The sequence below is a fragment of the Perca fluviatilis genome, chromosome 8, assembly GCF_010015445.1.
Source record: "Perca fluviatilis chromosome 8, GENO_Pfluv_1.0, whole genome shotgun sequence".
NCBI lineage: Eukaryota > Metazoa > Chordata > Actinopteri > Perciformes > Percidae > Perca > Perca fluviatilis.
Window position 1 is genome coordinate 35,535,091 of NC_053119.1, and position 17,142 is coordinate 35,552,232.

The 17,142-nt window shown below is 41.2% G+C and overlaps 1 protein-coding gene across 2 annotated transcripts in view; it reads left to right on the forward strand.

The window, feature by feature from the left end:
* Positions 1 to 17,142, forward strand: part of si:ch211-212o1.2 (uncharacterized protein LOC492735 homolog) — a 74,158-nt gene that overhangs the window by 22,707 nt on the left and 34,309 nt on the right. The window contains exons 1-2 of one of the 2 annotated variants that reach the window (XM_039809630.1): positions 11,407 to 11,501; positions 16,972 to 17,091. In XM_039809630.1, coding sequence (XP_039665564.1) covers positions 11,492 to 11,501; positions 16,972 to 17,091 — 130 coding nt within the window. In that variant the 5' untranslated portion in view covers positions 11,407 to 11,491. Of the gene's footprint in view, positions 1 to 11,406; positions 11,502 to 16,971; positions 17,092 to 17,142 lie in introns of those variants that run through there. The other variant, XM_039809629.1, reaches the window with a different exon arrangement.

A 17,142-nucleotide genomic window follows, 5' to 3' on the forward strand; every position in this document is an offset into this window, starting at 1 on the left:
TGCCAACCAAGTGTTCCAATCTCTGTAACAGGATTGAATGGTCAATAGTGTCAAATGCAGCACTAAGATCTAGTAAAACAAGAATGGAGACAAGACCTTTGTCTGCAGCAGTTAAAAGGTCGTTAGTAATTTTCACCAGTGCGACATCTTGCTTGTTCTTTCTAAATCCTGATTGAAAGTCATCAAATAAACTATTGCTATGTAGAAAATCACATAACTGATTAGCAACCACCTTCTCAAGGATCTTGGATAGAAAGGGAAGGTTAGATATAGGTCTATAGTTTGCTAAGACCTCAGGATCCAGGGTGGGTTTTTTCAGAAGAGGTTTTATCACAGCTACTTTAAATGACTGTGGTACATAACCTGTTAATAAAGACATATTGATCATATCTAGTAATGAAGTGTTAACCACAGGTAATGCTTCTTTGAGTAGTCTCGTTGGGATGGGGTCCAAGAGACAGGTAGATGGCTTAGCTGAGGATATCTTTAACATTAATTGTTGAAGGTCTATAGGATAAAAGCAGTCTAAGTATATGTCGAGACTAGTCTTTATTTCTAACGACTCTGCGTTTTAAAGGTGAACCGTTAGAAGTTGAGTGTAAAAGGTGATGAATTTTATCTCTAATTGTTGTAATTTTATCATTGAAGAAGCTCATGAAGTCATCACTACTCAGAGCTAGAGGAATAGATGGCTCAGTAGAGCTCGTGTCTGTGTCAGCCTGGCGACAATGCTGAAAAGAAACCTTGGGTTGTTTTTGTTTTCTTCTATTAGTGATGAGTAATAGTCTGATCTGGCCTTTCTTAGGGCCTTCCTATAGGTTTTGAGACTTTCTTGCCAATCCAAACGAGATTCTTCCACCTTGGTGGAACGCCACTTACATTCGAGGTCGCGAGATTTGTTTTAATTTTGCAAGTTTGGGAGTTATACCAAGGTGCTAGTTTCCTTTGCTTCATCATCTCTTTTTCAGGGGAGCGACGGAGTCTAACGGTCGTCCGTAGGCATGTTGTAACACCGTCTACAAATGCATCAATTTGAGAGGGACTGAGGTTAACATACAGGTCCTCTGTTATGTTAAGGCATGACATAGAGTCGAATGCTGTTGGAATATCTTCTTTAAATTTAGCTATAGCACTGTCAGATAAGCATCTGGTGTAGGAGCTTTTATCTAATTTAATATAATCAGGTAGTAAGAATTCGAAAGTGATTAAAGAATGATCTGATAATACCGAATTCTCCGAAAATATTATTAAATCCTCAATTTCAATACCATATGCCAGCACAAGGTCGAGGGTGTGGTTAAAACAGGCGGCCCCTTTGTGCACACTCGACTGAAAACCCGATTGAATCCAGTAATGAGTTGAAAGCAGTACTAAGGCTGTCATTGTCAATGTCCACATGGATATTAAAATCACCTACAAGAAGTACTTGGTCTGATTTAAGGACTAAACATGATAAAAACTCTGAGAATTCAGATAAAAATCAGAATACGGACCTGGAGCCCTGTAAATAACAACGAATATAATTGGCTGTAATGTTTTCCATTTTGGATGTTGAAGATTAAGAACAAGACTTTCAAATGAGTTATAATGTAATTTAGGTTTAGGAGTAATTAACAGGCTTGCATCAAAGATGGCTGCAACTCCCCTCCTCTGCCTGAGCCTCTAGGAATTTGAGTATTAATATGGCTGGGGAGGTGGCTTCATTTAGACTAACATAGTCTTCATGGCCCAGCCAGGTTTCAGTAAGACAAAATAAATCAATTTTATTATCTGATATCAACTCGTTTACCAATACTGCTTTAGAAGACAGAGATCTAATATTTAATAGTCCACATCTAATTTTCCTATTTTGTTCTATTGCAGTCGTTTTAATTCCAATTAGGTTGTTAAGTATAGCGCATCTTTTGTTTACCTTTGATTTAACCGATCTGAGCCGGGGGACAGACACCGTGCTTATTAGACTATGAGTGGGCGACTGCTCCACCTTATGTGGCAAAACAGAGGCTGATGAACCTGTTGCTGCCTTCTCTTTAGATGCAGAGAAGGCCTTTGATAGGGTGGAGTGGCGGTTTATGATGAATGTTTTGGAGGCCTGAATCAAATGGATTAATTTGATATATGCAGAACCTAAGGCATCAGTGCTGACCAATGGGGTGATTTCATCTTTCTTCAATATATCAAGAGGCGCAAAACAAAGAGACCCTCTCTCTCCACTGTTTGTTTTATTTCTTGAGCCACTTGCAATTGCGATCAGATCAGATACAAGCATATGGGGGGTAAGAGTGGGGGGAAGGGAGCATAAACTGTTGCTTTATGCAGACAACCTCCTTTGGCTGTCTGTAGATCCTGTCTCCTCAGCTCCCAGGCTCTTGGAGATTATGAGAACCTTCTCTGAAATATCAGGCTATAAGATTAATTGGCATAAGTCTGAAGTAATGCCAGTGTCTAGATAGAACCTGTCTACCAACAGTAAATAATGCACTTCAATTTAAGTGGATAGATTCAGGTATGCAGCATCTTGGGATTTGTCTTACTCCAGCTGTCAACGACATGGTACAGGCTAATTTTTTTCCATTGCTTCAGCATATAAAGGCTAACCTGGATAAGTGGAAACTGATCAACATTAGTTTATGTGGGAAAGTAAACACTATTAAAATGATAGTTGCTCCACAGGTGAATTACATATCCATGATGCTGCCGTTGACTGTCCCAGAATCTTTTTTTAAGCAGTACAATAACATAATTAGAGACTTTCTGTGGAATGGCAAGAAGTCCCCGTATAAAGCTTGAAAAGTTATATACAACCAGAAACAAGGGGGGGTGGATTTGCCCAATGTGGAGCTATACTGAACAGCTTTTGAGGTATTTAAAATGGCTAAGCACTGGTGTGGTGAGAGTTCAGCTCAGAGTTGGTTGGATATAGAGAGGGAACTGGTGTCTCCATTTGGGACTATTGAGGCTTTGTCACAAGCTTTTAAGAAGATGAGACATCCAAACCCAATTCTGCAGTATTCTAGGGAGACTTGGGCAAAAGGGCATAAGCAACTGCATATATCCCAATATAAATCCCTTAATCAAAGCAAATGTAATAAAGTAGAAAAGGGAACCTTTTGTATGGACCACATGGCTGAATAAAAGCATCAATAGGATTAGTGACTTGTATGTTGATGGCCTGTTTCAGTCATTTGAAGAACTCAAACAAAAGTTCTATTTGACGGATAAAGCAGACTTCTGGAAATATTTCCAGCTTAGGACCTGTGTAACTAGTATTAAAATCTCACTTGATATTGACACAAATAAGCTTCTCTGCTATTTGAAATTGCCTGAGCCTATCCGTAATGCCTCTGTTTTTTTATAAAATCATGGCAGATAGTTTGTATGATCATTCTAATCACTTGAGGTTAATATGGGAGAGGGACTTGAACTCAAACATTGAGGAAGAGGCATGGGAAAAGGTGGTGTCCAATGCAGGATGGCCGGTGAGGGATGCGATTAGCAAATTCACACATTACAAGGTTATTCACAGGTATTATTACACACCAGTCAAGCTTCATAAAATGGGATTAATGAAGGACAATCTTTGTTGGAAGTGTATGAATGTCACAGGATCCTACCTCCATCTTTTGTGGGATTGCCCCCTGGTTTTTCCTTTTTGGAAACAAATCCTAAAAACTATTGCCGATTGGTTAGCCACACCATTGCCAGAGTGTCCCCAGCTGTGTCTGCTTGGAGATAGGTCCGTTTTGCCGCCAGAGATTTCTAAAGCAGAGTCTGCTCTGACACTAGCTGGGTTTATCACTGCAGTACGAATCATTCTTAGACACTGGAAAAGCCAAGTAAGGCCTAGTTTTATGACTGGCTGAAGTTAATGACGGATACAGCCTCATTTGAGGATCTTATTGCAAGACTGACTGATCGTAGGGGTAAATTCTACCAGGTCTGGTCTCATTTCCTGCATTTTATTCAATTTGAACTGACTAGTGCCCCATAATTAATATTATTATCAAGCCTAATTCGATCTCAGCCAACACCCCCATATTATTTTTATTTATTATTTTTTCTCTTCCTATTTCATTGTTTATTTAGGTGTATGTGTTTTAATTGTGATTGTTTTTATTTTTATTAATTTTTTTTGCCCAGATTGCTGTATAGTGTTTGTTTAGTGCTGTTATAGGTGAATTACAAAAAAAACTATGTGCACACATATTGACCAGCACACATGCACTGTACACACACTTTACACATCACATACAGTGCATTTATGGCTTTAGGCGAGCCTTCTAGGCAGGATTTTGCTGTTGACCTTGTCCAACGCAAGAGAGGGTGTGTGTGTGTGTGTGTGTGTGTGTGTGTGTGTGTGTGTGTGTGTGTGTGTGTGTGTGTGTGTGTGTGTGGTGTGTGTGTGTGTGTGTGTGTGTGTGTGTGTGTGTGTGTGTGTGTGTGTGTGTGTGTGTGTGTGTGATTATCCTTATGAGGGCCGCAGATGAATATGGTGGTAGCAGAAAGCCCAGGAGATGAGGTGATGGCATAAAGCACACACACTGGCACACAAAGGAACATCACACATGATGGGATCCGTCCATCCTTTTTGTGTCTCCACAGGGGAGGGAGGCTGGAGCAGGGCCTACTTACACTGGCTCTCATGTGGGTTCAAAATGTGCGTGTGTGTTATTGTGTCTAGATGTATGCATCTGTTTGTCTAAGTGTGTGTGTGTGTGTGTGTGTGTGTGTGTCGGTATGCTGTTATTGAATCTCATTTGCCACATTCCTCTTTGTTGCTGTTGAATCTACATGGTAATGGATTTATTAAGTTTGTCTGGCAGGGTTGTGTGTGAGCACATCAACATATAGACATACATAGTGTGTGTGTGTCTGTGTTTGTATCGTTTCTTCATCTGTGGTATGTGTACTGTGCGTTGATGTTGGTTTTGTGTGTATGAGGGTGTGTTTGCTTGCGTCGCTGTGTTGTGTACGGTTATTGTGTGTGCGTGTGTTTGTGTCCCAGGTTTTGTGGTCCGCTGAGATCAGATAAAAGGAAAGAGGCCTGTGACTGATCCACTCCTTCTGAACAAGGGAATTCGACCTCCCCTCCTTTTCCCCCCTCTCTCTCTCTCTCACTCTCTCTCTCTCCCTCCCTCACCAGCTTTGCGTCTCTCTACCTCTCTCTGTCACCCCATCTTCCCCTGTTACTGTCATTCTCTCTGTGTTTCTCTCCCTCATCGCCCTCCGTCTCCCCCTCTTTCATTCTCATTCTCTCTGAGCATATGACCCACTTTTACCACCCACATCTCTCCCTCCTTTTTTCTCTCCCTCTCACTCTCCTGAGTCCCATCTGAAGACAGCCTACCGAGAGCAAACCAGGGGACACAGAAAGCGAGACAGAGACGAAAAAGAGAAGCAGAGCTGTCTGTGTTCTGTTCGTACATCCAGTATCACCCTCCGCGATGTAGCGCCTAAAGTGTTAGCAGTCTTAACATGCGTATGAATAAATGTTCATAAATGTAGGTAAGAATGTAGGTGATGGAAAGAAGAAAAAGCACAAAAAGGCATGTCGCTCGGCCTTTGAGCCGCTGTCAGGCTCGCTGTACAAAGTGTGTGACTTTCCTTTTGTCAGAAGCTCTGTAGGTGGTTTCTTCAGAGTGCGAGTGCGGCTGGCTCACTTCTTGATTCAAATGATTTTTTTTTTCTCCTACTTTAAAATGGGAAAATGTCCTTGTGGTGGAGACATATTGACAGTTTATGCTGTAGTTGTATTCTGTGACACATGCATTAATACAGCAGCACTGACTTTTGAGTGATTACAGCCGGAGACCTAGTAAAGGATCCACCCACCTCAAGTCAGCTCACCCTCCCCTTTATTTGCAGAATGGAGTTTTGCCTCCTTTTTTAAAAGCTTTTATTCATGCAGTCCGACCAGTATCATAATGAATGAATGCAAGCATGAAGGCCCATGTTTGCAGGCCGATCTTGCGAACAAGGTACGTATTTACTTATTATGGTTTGGTAGCAACATAGCCTATTAATAACCATAAATGCGGCAAAAACCAAAGAGATGGCAGTAGATTTTAGGAAAGATCCTACTAATCGGTTCTCCCGTCTTAATCAGTGATCATGTAGTGGAGTGTGTTCAGTCCCATAAATACTTAGGGACTGTCTTGGAATACAAATTCTCATGTTGATGCGGTGTGTAAGAAAGCAAACCAGCGCTTGTACTTTTTTGGTAGGCTTCTGGAACTTTAACGTTGATGTGACACTCATGAGAAGGTTTCATTGTTGTTTGGTTAAATCACTTCTTACTTTCCCCTTTTGTAAGTTGGTAGGGTTTATTGAACTTAAATGGATAAAAAAAAAAAAAGTGTGTGGGGAAATTGCAGGTACTACTGACCAATCTCTCCAATGTATTTAAAGCGAGAGTTTTTAAGAAGGCAGATAAATTTTGGCAGATCGTAATCACCCTCTGTCACAGTCATTTCAGTTGCTCCGTCTGGCCATAGGTACTGCCTTCTCAAATACAGGACTAACCGATTAAAGCTTAGATCGGGCCCAAAAAATCAAGCCCGGCCCGACACATTAACTGTAATTATGATCCAGAGCCAGATTTAAACCAGACATTTTTTTTTTTTTTATATGTGGGCCGTTATAACTGACGCTCTCAACTACAATTCCGAGTTGTTTGAACTACAGAAATCTGTTTAGAATTATCTTAATGAATAATGCAACAAGGACGAAGCATGTAAACTGCGTTGTTTGTTTATTCGGAATGGATCGCAAATGGATCCGAATGAAGAAACGTAAAAAAAAAAAAAAAACTCCATCCGAATAGTGTGGGTAACAGATCAAGGCAGCAACATAATCAAAGCCCTGGGGGGTTTGGAGACTTTCTTGTCTCGATACTGTCCTTCGCCACGGTCTGCATGCCAACGCACTGGCCGACAACGCGCCGGATATAGGAGAGACCATATCTGCTGCTGAAGGACTCGCGAGATATCGGAAACAATCTGGCCTGGTTGCGCAATTATCGAAGACAGTGCTACAGATAGGGGAGACACGATTTAGCGCAGTTTACCTCCCACTCAAGTCAGTGCAGGACATCTACCCAGAGCTATGAGAGAAGCTGGAGAGGCATAGCTTTGTCCCCACCCAATTAGGCTAATAAAGTAATGATTAAAAAAAACACAAATGCTTGATCAAGGGCCGAGGATAGTGGCGGGAAATATCGACCCGGGTCGGGTCAAGCTTGAGCAGAGAATCTAAACTCTAACTGATTATAAAAACTAATTTGTTACTGCTGCTATACGTGCTCTCAGTGATTAATCCTTTTATTTATTGTATTTTTGTAATGATCGGATGTGTTGCTGCTGGCTGTATCACAAATTGCCCCTCAGACTACCTTGACCGTGACCTATTTTATTGCATATGTTATAACAGGTAAGATCTTTGCAAGTGAGTTACCGGTGAAGTAATGTTGTCTGAAGTTAACGGAGTTATTATGGCCGTAAGTTAGCTTATGACCCTAGGTTGTTAGCATTATATAGCTAACTTGTTAGCTAACGCTAGTGTTTGGTTCCACACATAATACATCCATAATGTCCCATCACTAACGTAGCAATCATTCATAAGTCACACACATTTAATCATGCACGCCAAAACACACATCACTTCCACTGTTTTTGATAAACATTGCAAATACTTTTAAATACTTATATTCATGGATTTCTATTGCATCAAAACAAGAAATATGTGTGTGAAATACATTTCTGAACCTTATTTTTTTATAGGCAGATGTTTCTTTTACATTTATGTACAACGATAGCTATTTTTGCGTGCGTTGAAAAATATTTTTGTGTTGGGAGTCATTTATATATAAATCCCAAAATACAATTGTGAATCCTTCTCTGTGCATTCATTCATTATGATACTGACCTGGCCCCATATTTATTATTATTCATTCAATCACATTATTGTTTATTGAAGCATGTGTAGAACAAGTTCTAAATGTGTGTGTAGGAACTGTCCGTACAAATTGATCAGCACTCGCACAACTTCACGCAATGAACAGTGACCATTCTCACCTGTTCTACATCCATCTGCTCATGCACGTTCAGGCTCATTTACATACAGAAACCTACCCAGAATGCCAAATATGGTCAACCATATCCCTTTAAAAGTCCAAGTAGCTTTAGGGCCCTATCTTGCACCCGGCGCAGCGCAAAGCAAAGCCCGACGCAAGTATCTCTGCTAGTTTAAGACTAACGCAGTTGTCAATTTCCCGTCCAGCGCCCGCCTCATTTAAAGGACAAATGCACCTGCGCCCATCATTGCGCCCATGGGCGTGCTGGTCTTACAGGGAGGTGTGTTCAGGTGCATTCTTGGCATACTGCTTTCTTGAGGCAGCGGGAAGTCAATAGCGCAGCATTTCATTGTTATTTTAACAGCAAATTAGTAAAATGCGCCTAGGCTTATGCACAGCGCGCACACTATGCTTGTTACACACACACATGGGAAGCGCAGCAGCACACAAACACGCAAAAGATAATAATAAAATATTCCGGTGCAAATCCGCCATCATAATAGCAATGCGCCAAGGTCCAAATGCGCCTGGCTTATAATGGGAATGGGAGATGACTCTGATTGGTTGGTTTATTGCATGTTACGCCCAAAACACACCAATGAATGAATGAATGAATGAATGAAGACACTAAGTACAACCCTTTTGAACCATGCGCACGGACCCTTTTTTCCGCCGTCAAACTAGCAAAAGTGGATTTGGACACGCCCTAAATGCACCTGCGCCATGCGCTTAGATCGTTAAAATAGGGCCCTTAATGTAGAGTTGTCGACAAAAGTAGCAAAAAATAAAAATAAAGACAAAAACCATCACAGACAACAAGACTAAGAAGGAGCACCCAGGGAGAAGGCGTGTTGGAAAGTGTCCCAGAATGCACCACAGCAGTGGACTTATTCCCACAAGTCTCATTTCACGTGTCCTTGCGTTGTTCCAGGCATCGTTGTGTTTCACATTGTGTTCTACGTTTCCACTACTTCCACCCTGCATGCCTGCCATACAAGCGGTCACGACAAATGAATGTGGCGAGACTGTAAGTGACGTGGCGTGCGCTTGTTGTCAGCACAATAAAATACAGCGTAATGTCCAACTATTCCCTAATGACGCTTTGTAGCTGAGAAACCGAGATCACCCCAGTAATAAATAAAAATGTTTATTGCTTGACATTTCCACAAGTGGCTTGTTCAAAGATAAATAAAGATACATCATTGGGACAGATGATTCACTTGATGTAATATGTGCGACACATAATAGACATAGGGCACAGGACCCCACTTTAATGCAATTTGTGCACATTTTTCAGAACGTAAGAAAACCAATAAATCTCTTCTTGCTCCAGTTTGTTGTGAAATGCCAAAACGGAGAGGAAGGAACAGATGTGGTTTCAGATTTAGCCGGCTTAGTGCTTAGAAGGCATGACCCTGCTATTCTTTCTTTTTTTTAAAACATGAATCATCGTATGACTCTTCTCACTCGGTCTTATGATCCTTGAACTGCAGATTTTGTCCAAATATTTTCTCATTTGGGAGCAGCAAAGACTGCTAAGTGGTGTTTATGAAGAGAAGTGTCAGTCTCAGAGGCCAAGATTGATTTATTCATATTAAATAACATGGCTTTGAATAGACCACAGTGCTGATATGTGATAAATATGTATTTTTGCTCATTTTGTGTATTTTCTTGCATTCTGTCACATCAATCTGGATTTTAATCTTTTGTTTTCTTGTTAGTGTAGGTGAAAATTGCTCATACTGCTCAAATGTTTTAATGCTGTTTAGTCCCTCCCCCTATTTTCTCATTACCTGCCAAACAGCAGAGAGAGGTAAAGGGGTCTACTTTCTGTCTCCCCTCTCCATTAGTCTATTAGTATTCAGGATGTGTTGCCTGCCTGCTGCCTGCCACTCATTCCCCAGACAGCGAATCAGCCGGCGTTGATTAATTTCAGCCTATTAGCACCCCTCGTTCCCCTCCCCTGGCTCCGCCCAGGTTAAATCCCTGTGCACACCCGCGTGCACGCTTGCAGGCGGGGGGTTCTGCTGGGTGAGCGATGGCAGAGAGGTTGCCAGGGAGCCAGTTGTTGTCAGAAGGATATTAATGAGTGTGCTGCTCTGGCCCTAAGAGTGTGTGTGTGTGTGTGTGTGTGTGTGTGTGTGTGTGTGTGTGTGTGTGTGTGTGTGTGTGTGTGTGTGTGTGTGTGTGTGTGTGTGTGTGTGTGTGTGTGTGTGTGTGTGTTTACGTGTGTCTAGGTGTACGTCTTCAGTTTTGGTGGCCAAGTGAAGGCAGGTCAGGTGTGTGTGTGTGTGTGTGTGTGTGTGTGTGTGCTGTAGAATAAGATGTTTGTTGTTTGGTGTGTGTGTATGTTCAAACATGCTAGCACATGTCCGTCAGTCTTATACATACATGCTTGTAGGGCAGTTTTTGTGTCTGTTTGTAGCTGTGTGTGATATCCAGCAATGCCATGGCCTGAGGGACAAGGGCTTGTGTGTGTGTGTGTGTGTGTGTGTGTGTGTGTGTGTGTGTGTGTGTGTGTGTGTGTGTGTGTGTGAAAGTCTGTGTGAGTCTGAGAGTGTGTGTACGTGCGCTCTGCGGAGGCCTGTCCTAGTTTCTATCCCCTCACCAGGGAGCCAGAGGATCCAAGGACTGACGCACATCACCTGACAGCCGCCCCACTGCTCCACGGCCCTGCACCACATGCAGTGTGTGTGTGTGTGTGTGTGTGTGTGTGTGTGTGTGTATTTGTGAGTAAAGAGAGAATGTAAAAAGAGAATTGTTTGGGATATCCATCAGTTGGAGCATCAATCTATTTGTGTGTGTGTGTGTGTGTGTGTGTGTGTGTGTGTGTGTGTGTGTGTGTGTTTGCGGCTGCAGACACAGTGAGGAAGTTGGAGAGAGTGAATTTTGGTGTACTGATCCCTTGAGGTGTGTGTGTGGCTGCAGACACAGTGAGGAAGTTGGAGAGAGTGAATTTTGGTGTACTGATATTTTGAGGTGTGTGTGTGTGTGTGTTACACCTTGGGGCAGAGTGTCACATGAGGCTCGGAAACAATTGAGCTAACTGCGCTCTACTTATCCTTAGTTTGGACCTGGATGTTGGAGCCAAAAGTGTGATTTTGATATTAACTTTTATTTTGATAAATTGTGCATAGATGCAGTGACAATTGCAGTAAACTAGGCTTGATGGGAATTGGTAATTTGTGTTAATTGATCTTGATGCGTGGCATATCGTCACAGCCTTTTGACAATCAGCTGATTGAGGTAGTGATTGCTTCAGCTGGTGTATAAAAGCCAGGACCTGTCGTTCAGTTAGTTGCCTTTTGGTTTGTAGCCATGCAGATTTTTGACCGCTGTTTCAAGTACTACACAGAACGTGATTGAGTTGAAGTTGATTTTGTTTCATCCTTTTATTTTGGCTCTGCTGTCACTGCTTGTATGTCGTCTGGTAAGGACAGTTCATTTATTCTGTGGAAAAGACAAAATCACGTTTCACAGTGATGCTTGAGTGATAACGAAAATAAACGTGAGAACAAAAAGAAGAGTCTTGTTTAAGCGCGTCGACCACGGTGCATTCCAAAGGTCAAAAAAGGGAACAAAAACGTTGTCAGATGGTTGCTCCCACACTGGACAATATGATGTGTAAACACATGAAGTTATTTCACTGGACCTGGGAAAAGCAAATCTGAAAAAAGCCATTTGTATTTCCTTTCCGTCATTTGTAACTCCTCTCTTTCGCCACGCTCTTTGTGTTTTCAGTGCAGCTGGTATTTCTCTGAATTGAGCCCTAAACTAATGGCCATTGTCAAACGTGTTTAACACCAGTTTTCACGAAGTTCCCCTATTTCTGTTGGCGCAGCTCATGGCGAGCACATCATTTTCCAGGAATGCTTCCTAATAACTTTACTGTTGCTTTTGTGTTGAGCAGCCAGCTGCAGTACATTAGCGTGACACAGTCCCAGAGAAACAATCATTCTATTTTTAAATTGCATTAGCTTCCTTTTACCACTGCAATTGCTTGTCCTGTAGATGACTTTGAAATTTACCTCAAAATAGATCACTGTACTAATACAGTTATGTTTAATGCAAACCGTTCCTTCACTGGAATGCCTCACAGGTTTCATACTGGTCCATACTGTTTTTTTGGCCATGAAATGATGCAGAGTAGCACTGGTTGTAGAATTAAGGCCTTCTTTAATGTCCTGTGAGGAGGGTCCACATTATTCAATGAAAAGGCTCAATTTTCCCAGGGATAATTTTAGGAACTGGGGCAATAAGGTTATGAGCAACAAATGAATGTATCATTAATAAATCATAGGCAATAAATCATAGTTGTTCCACATTTTAAAGCAATAGTTTTGGGAGATGCACTTTTTTTTTGCCAAGAGTTAGATGAGAAGATTAATACCAACTTCATGCCTGTGTGGTAAATATGAAGCTACCGCCAGCTGTTGGTTGGCTTAGCTTAGCATAAAGACTGGAAACAGGGGGAAAGAGCTAGCCTGGTTCTCACTAATTAACACATAACTATATATATATATATATATATATATATATATATAATCCAGAAATGCGTAACAAAACAGATTTCCCTATCATTAGTTATTTATGAGTCGTCACTATAATAATATGATAATGCAGTTTAAAAATAAACTGGTTTGTTTTATTGTCAGAACAGAGGAACATCAAAAATATATTAAAGTTCTGTAAAATAAAATGTATAAAAATACAAACTTAAGATATGAAACTTAAAGGCAACATGAGTGTTGCCAACAGGGACGTTTTAGAGTGCCCTCTGGGGTTTCGTCTGTTTCGATTTTATTTTTTAAATATTCATTTATTGGCCATTATAAATGCTGATACCGATAGTTTGGAAAATGCCTAGTATCGGCTGATAATATCGGCCTGCAGATATATCGTCTGGCTCCATCTATAGCTCATTTGTTAAATCCGGACAAACGCTGAGGATGTTTGCCAGCAGCGGTGACTTCCTTGCGTTGTCACCCAAGTTGCTTGGCAACTAGCAGAGACACCGAGACATCACTTCTCACATCCATGAAATAGTTCCACAATTCAATTTTTGTTTTTACCATAGACAGTAAAATAAATAACCAACAGATCCCGTAGCTCTGGACGGAAACCAGTGAAGAATATTAGAAGCACTTTTCCGGTGATGGCTGAGCGTTACTGTGCAGCCTCCAACTGAGAGAGACAACGTAAATGTGACGTGAGCAACCTGTCTGAAAGTTGTAAGTCTTCTGGTAGCTGTGCCAAGAGAAATCTCAATCATTCCCAATCTTGCAGAGAGGGAGAGCGTAGGTATATGTAAGGAGATAACATAGGCACAGGCTAATTATTGCTAACTAACATGCTAGTTAACATTAGTAATTAAACCTAAACAGCTAATGTAAATCGAAACTGCCTGCGAGCTTCTCCTGTACTATACGGTAATTCCTCTACTATCCGACAGTAAGTCACTTGGTTATGACACAATCGTTAGCCTATTTTTACAAAAATGTCTGCTATGTAGCCATAATGTGAGATACAAGGTAATGGAGCCTTTATATATTGTCATGTTTCTTTAGAAATAAATAATGGACAAATTGAGTCTTTTAAACGCTTCAGATGTAAAGTTATTCGCTGTCAAAGTGACGTCAAAATGAATGGCAGTCAATGGAATGCTAACGGTGGGTGAGTGCTTGTTAGCATCAAAATGGCGCCATAGGAGCTACGCGTTGTGGAGAGAGGATTACCCCGTTGGTTTATACACTTCGATCTAAAACACTTAATGGTTTTTGTTTGGATTTGTTTGATTTGAATCGCCCCCAGGGCATAAATAAAGTCATTGGAATTGAATTGAAATGAAACTAATTGCCGCGTCTTAATTAGGGATCTTTTTGAGGATTTTGATTTAGTTACTTTTGTGGTGAAGAGCTTGGTTACCGGTTTCTCTCGGTTTCCAGTCTTTAGTGATTATGTTAACAGGTATAGGGCATCAGAGCACCCATAATAAGTCTTAAACAAAAATACCTGATCATTTGCCGTGTCCAACTACAATCAATAGCGTAAACCAGTGGTTCCCAACTTGGGGTCCGGGCACCCCCAGGGGAGGCGGCAAAGATCACAGGGGGGGCGCAAGTCTTTATCTGGTTTGAGGTTGAGGTAAAAAAAATAATATTTGCACATGCTACACAAATTATGATAATACACTAGAATATATAATGTATACAAAAGTCTGTATGAAAACTATATATTTTGTTGTACCTCGTTTTTCCTGACACCACGGCATCACTATTTTATGAATGAAACGTGGCTGAGAAACGTAACCGTGCTGATAACTCCTCTGTATCAAAAAAGAAAGTAAGGCTCTATCTCGAGAGTTACCTCAACTTCGGTTTAGGTGGGGCTCAGCTTTTCTTAGACATGAGTAGGGGGTTCGCCAAGGAATAAAGGTTGGGAACCACTGGCGTAAACAATAGTTTTCGAAACATCTTTGAGTCAAACTCATTGAGAAGCTGAACTTCAGTCCACACTTGAATTAGCCGTCTGTCTCTTCGCAACTTTGATACCGTCTATCTTTTAGAAGGTGAAGGGTCACATTTGATGACCCGTAAAATATACATAATCACATATTTAAAATCTCCCAAGACCACTTCAATCCTTACCTTATGAGAGGCTGATAGCATATTCATAGTCACACAGGTCTATAGGCGCACACATTGGCAGGCCTATGTGCTTTATAAAAAAAAAAAAAAAAAAAAAAAAATGTCATGAATATCTTATAGGCTGTTAATGCTGTGTGATGCGTTCGGATCTGAACACATTAAAGTTTTAAAAGCCCATTTGACTGGCAAAGACAGAAGGGCGACGGAGACGGGGTGATGACAGACAAAAGGGCAAAAGAAAGTGAAAATAGAACAGTGGTGGTTTATATTTGGACGTTTTATAGTTTATTTCTGTAAGTGGGTGAGATCACATTTCCTGCTTGGCCTGACAGGTCAGACAAGTCTGAATAAAAGACAATTAAATAAAGGGACCGTTCAAAGAAATGTGAGCTCATGGAAGACTAAAGACATGAAACTAATAGAACTAGGAAACCCTGCAGTAAGTTACGGTGCTCTGACATATTAGATGAGCTATAGATCAGCAGTGTGTGTGTGTGTGTGTGTGTGTGTGTGTGTGTGTTTCAATAATTCAGTATCTTTTAATGTGTGGCTGAAAGGTTTTGAGTTTGACCCTCCCATCCCTCTCTCATATTGCTGACCTGCGACTTTAGAGTAGGAGTAGTTTGAGTTAGTCCCTCTCCCTCTGTCCTTTAGTTAATACTGCTGACCTATGAGTTTGGCCTTGTCCCTGCAGAGGCCTACATCCCACCTGAAACTGTGTGTGTGTGTGTGTGTGTGTGTGTGTGTGTGTGTGTGTGTGTGTGTGTGTGTGTGTGTGTGTGTGTGTGTGTGTGTGTGTGTGTGTGTGTGTGTGTGTGTGTGTGTGTGTGTGTGCTGCGTCAGCGATGGTGTTTCACATATGAGAGGTCTTGACCCCACACTCTGGAGTACACTTGTCTTCATCTGACTGATTACATATTAACACCCTGGACACACACACACACACACACACACAGACACACACACTGAGTCATTGTGGTGGTATGGTCCTTTGACCCTGGGTAAGCAGTGAGTTGTTCTCCCAGTGGGTGCAGGGACCTCACCCAGTTCAACTTCTTATCATTTCCACTCTCGTCTGCAGCCTCCTCTCCTCGATAATAACCAATGCACAGTACTCGGTGGTCAATTGTAGCTAAGTACATTTACTCAAGTACTGTAAATTTGAGGTACTTGTACTTTACGTGAGTCTTTTCTTTTCATGCCACTTTCTACTTCTACTCCGCTACATTTTAGAGAGAAATATTATACTTATTACTCCACTACATTCAACTGGCAGCTTTAGTTACTGGTTACTTTACAAATTAAGATGTTTGCACACATAACCCATGTAGTTTATAAAATGTGTTACTATAAATGCAACTACCCAACAATATTAAGTACGATTAAACACTTAGTTGATTGACAGAACTGTTTCCAGTTTCTAAAATGTGAGGATTTGTCTGCATTGAGTACTTTTAATACTTTTAAGTACATTTTAGCTGATTATACTTACATAATTGAGTAACATTTTCAATGCAGGCCCTTTACTTGTAACAGAGTATTTTTACAGTGTGGTATTAGTACTTTTACTTAAAGTGCCCATATTATGAAAAAAACATTTTCTGGGATTTGGGGTGTTCTTTTGTGTCTCTGGTGCTTCCACACACATACAAACTTTGAAAAAAATCCATCCATGCTGTTTTGAGTGAGATACGGTTTCTGAATGTGTCCTGCCTTCAGTCTCCTAGTGAGCTGTTCAAAATCGGCTGGCTAACCACAACCGTTAGCTCGTAGCGTAGCTAATGCTAGCATGCTACGTCGTTCTCAATAGCAAAGCACTGCTACAACACACACAAGTTCACCATAATCTACAAAAGAACTACTTACATGTGTGCCCTCATTTAGAAGTCTGCCAGCTAATCCTGCCTTGTAACTGACAATCAAAGATAGTACAGAAGAAGAAGATGAAAAGAGGTCTCACTCTGTAGCTAAAACAGAAACCAGGTGAAAAGAGGATCTGCAGCAGTGAGAGAGAGCTGTGCAGTACAACAAAAATATGGTGTTTTTTGAAAATTAAACCATGTAAACCTATTCTGGTACAACCTTAAAATACAGTTATGAACCTGAAAATGAGCATAATATGGGCGCTTTAACTAAAGGATCTGAATACTTGTTCCACCACTAACCGTACCCAACAATACAGTTTGTATTTTGATGATGCTGAGATAAATAAAATGGGATGTTCTTCTCGTTTGTGTCCTTGTCCTTCTTCAGGGAAGCGGCTCCAGGAGTGGGTGTGTGTGATTCTCTGCTTCTTCCTTTTCATCATCAACTTCTCCTTCCTCCTCCTGCACTTCTCCGCCGTTCACATCTACAAGATCATCCTCGGCATCGGTGAGCTGGCAGCCAGAGAGACTTTTTATCGGAGAGAATTTACCAAGCTAA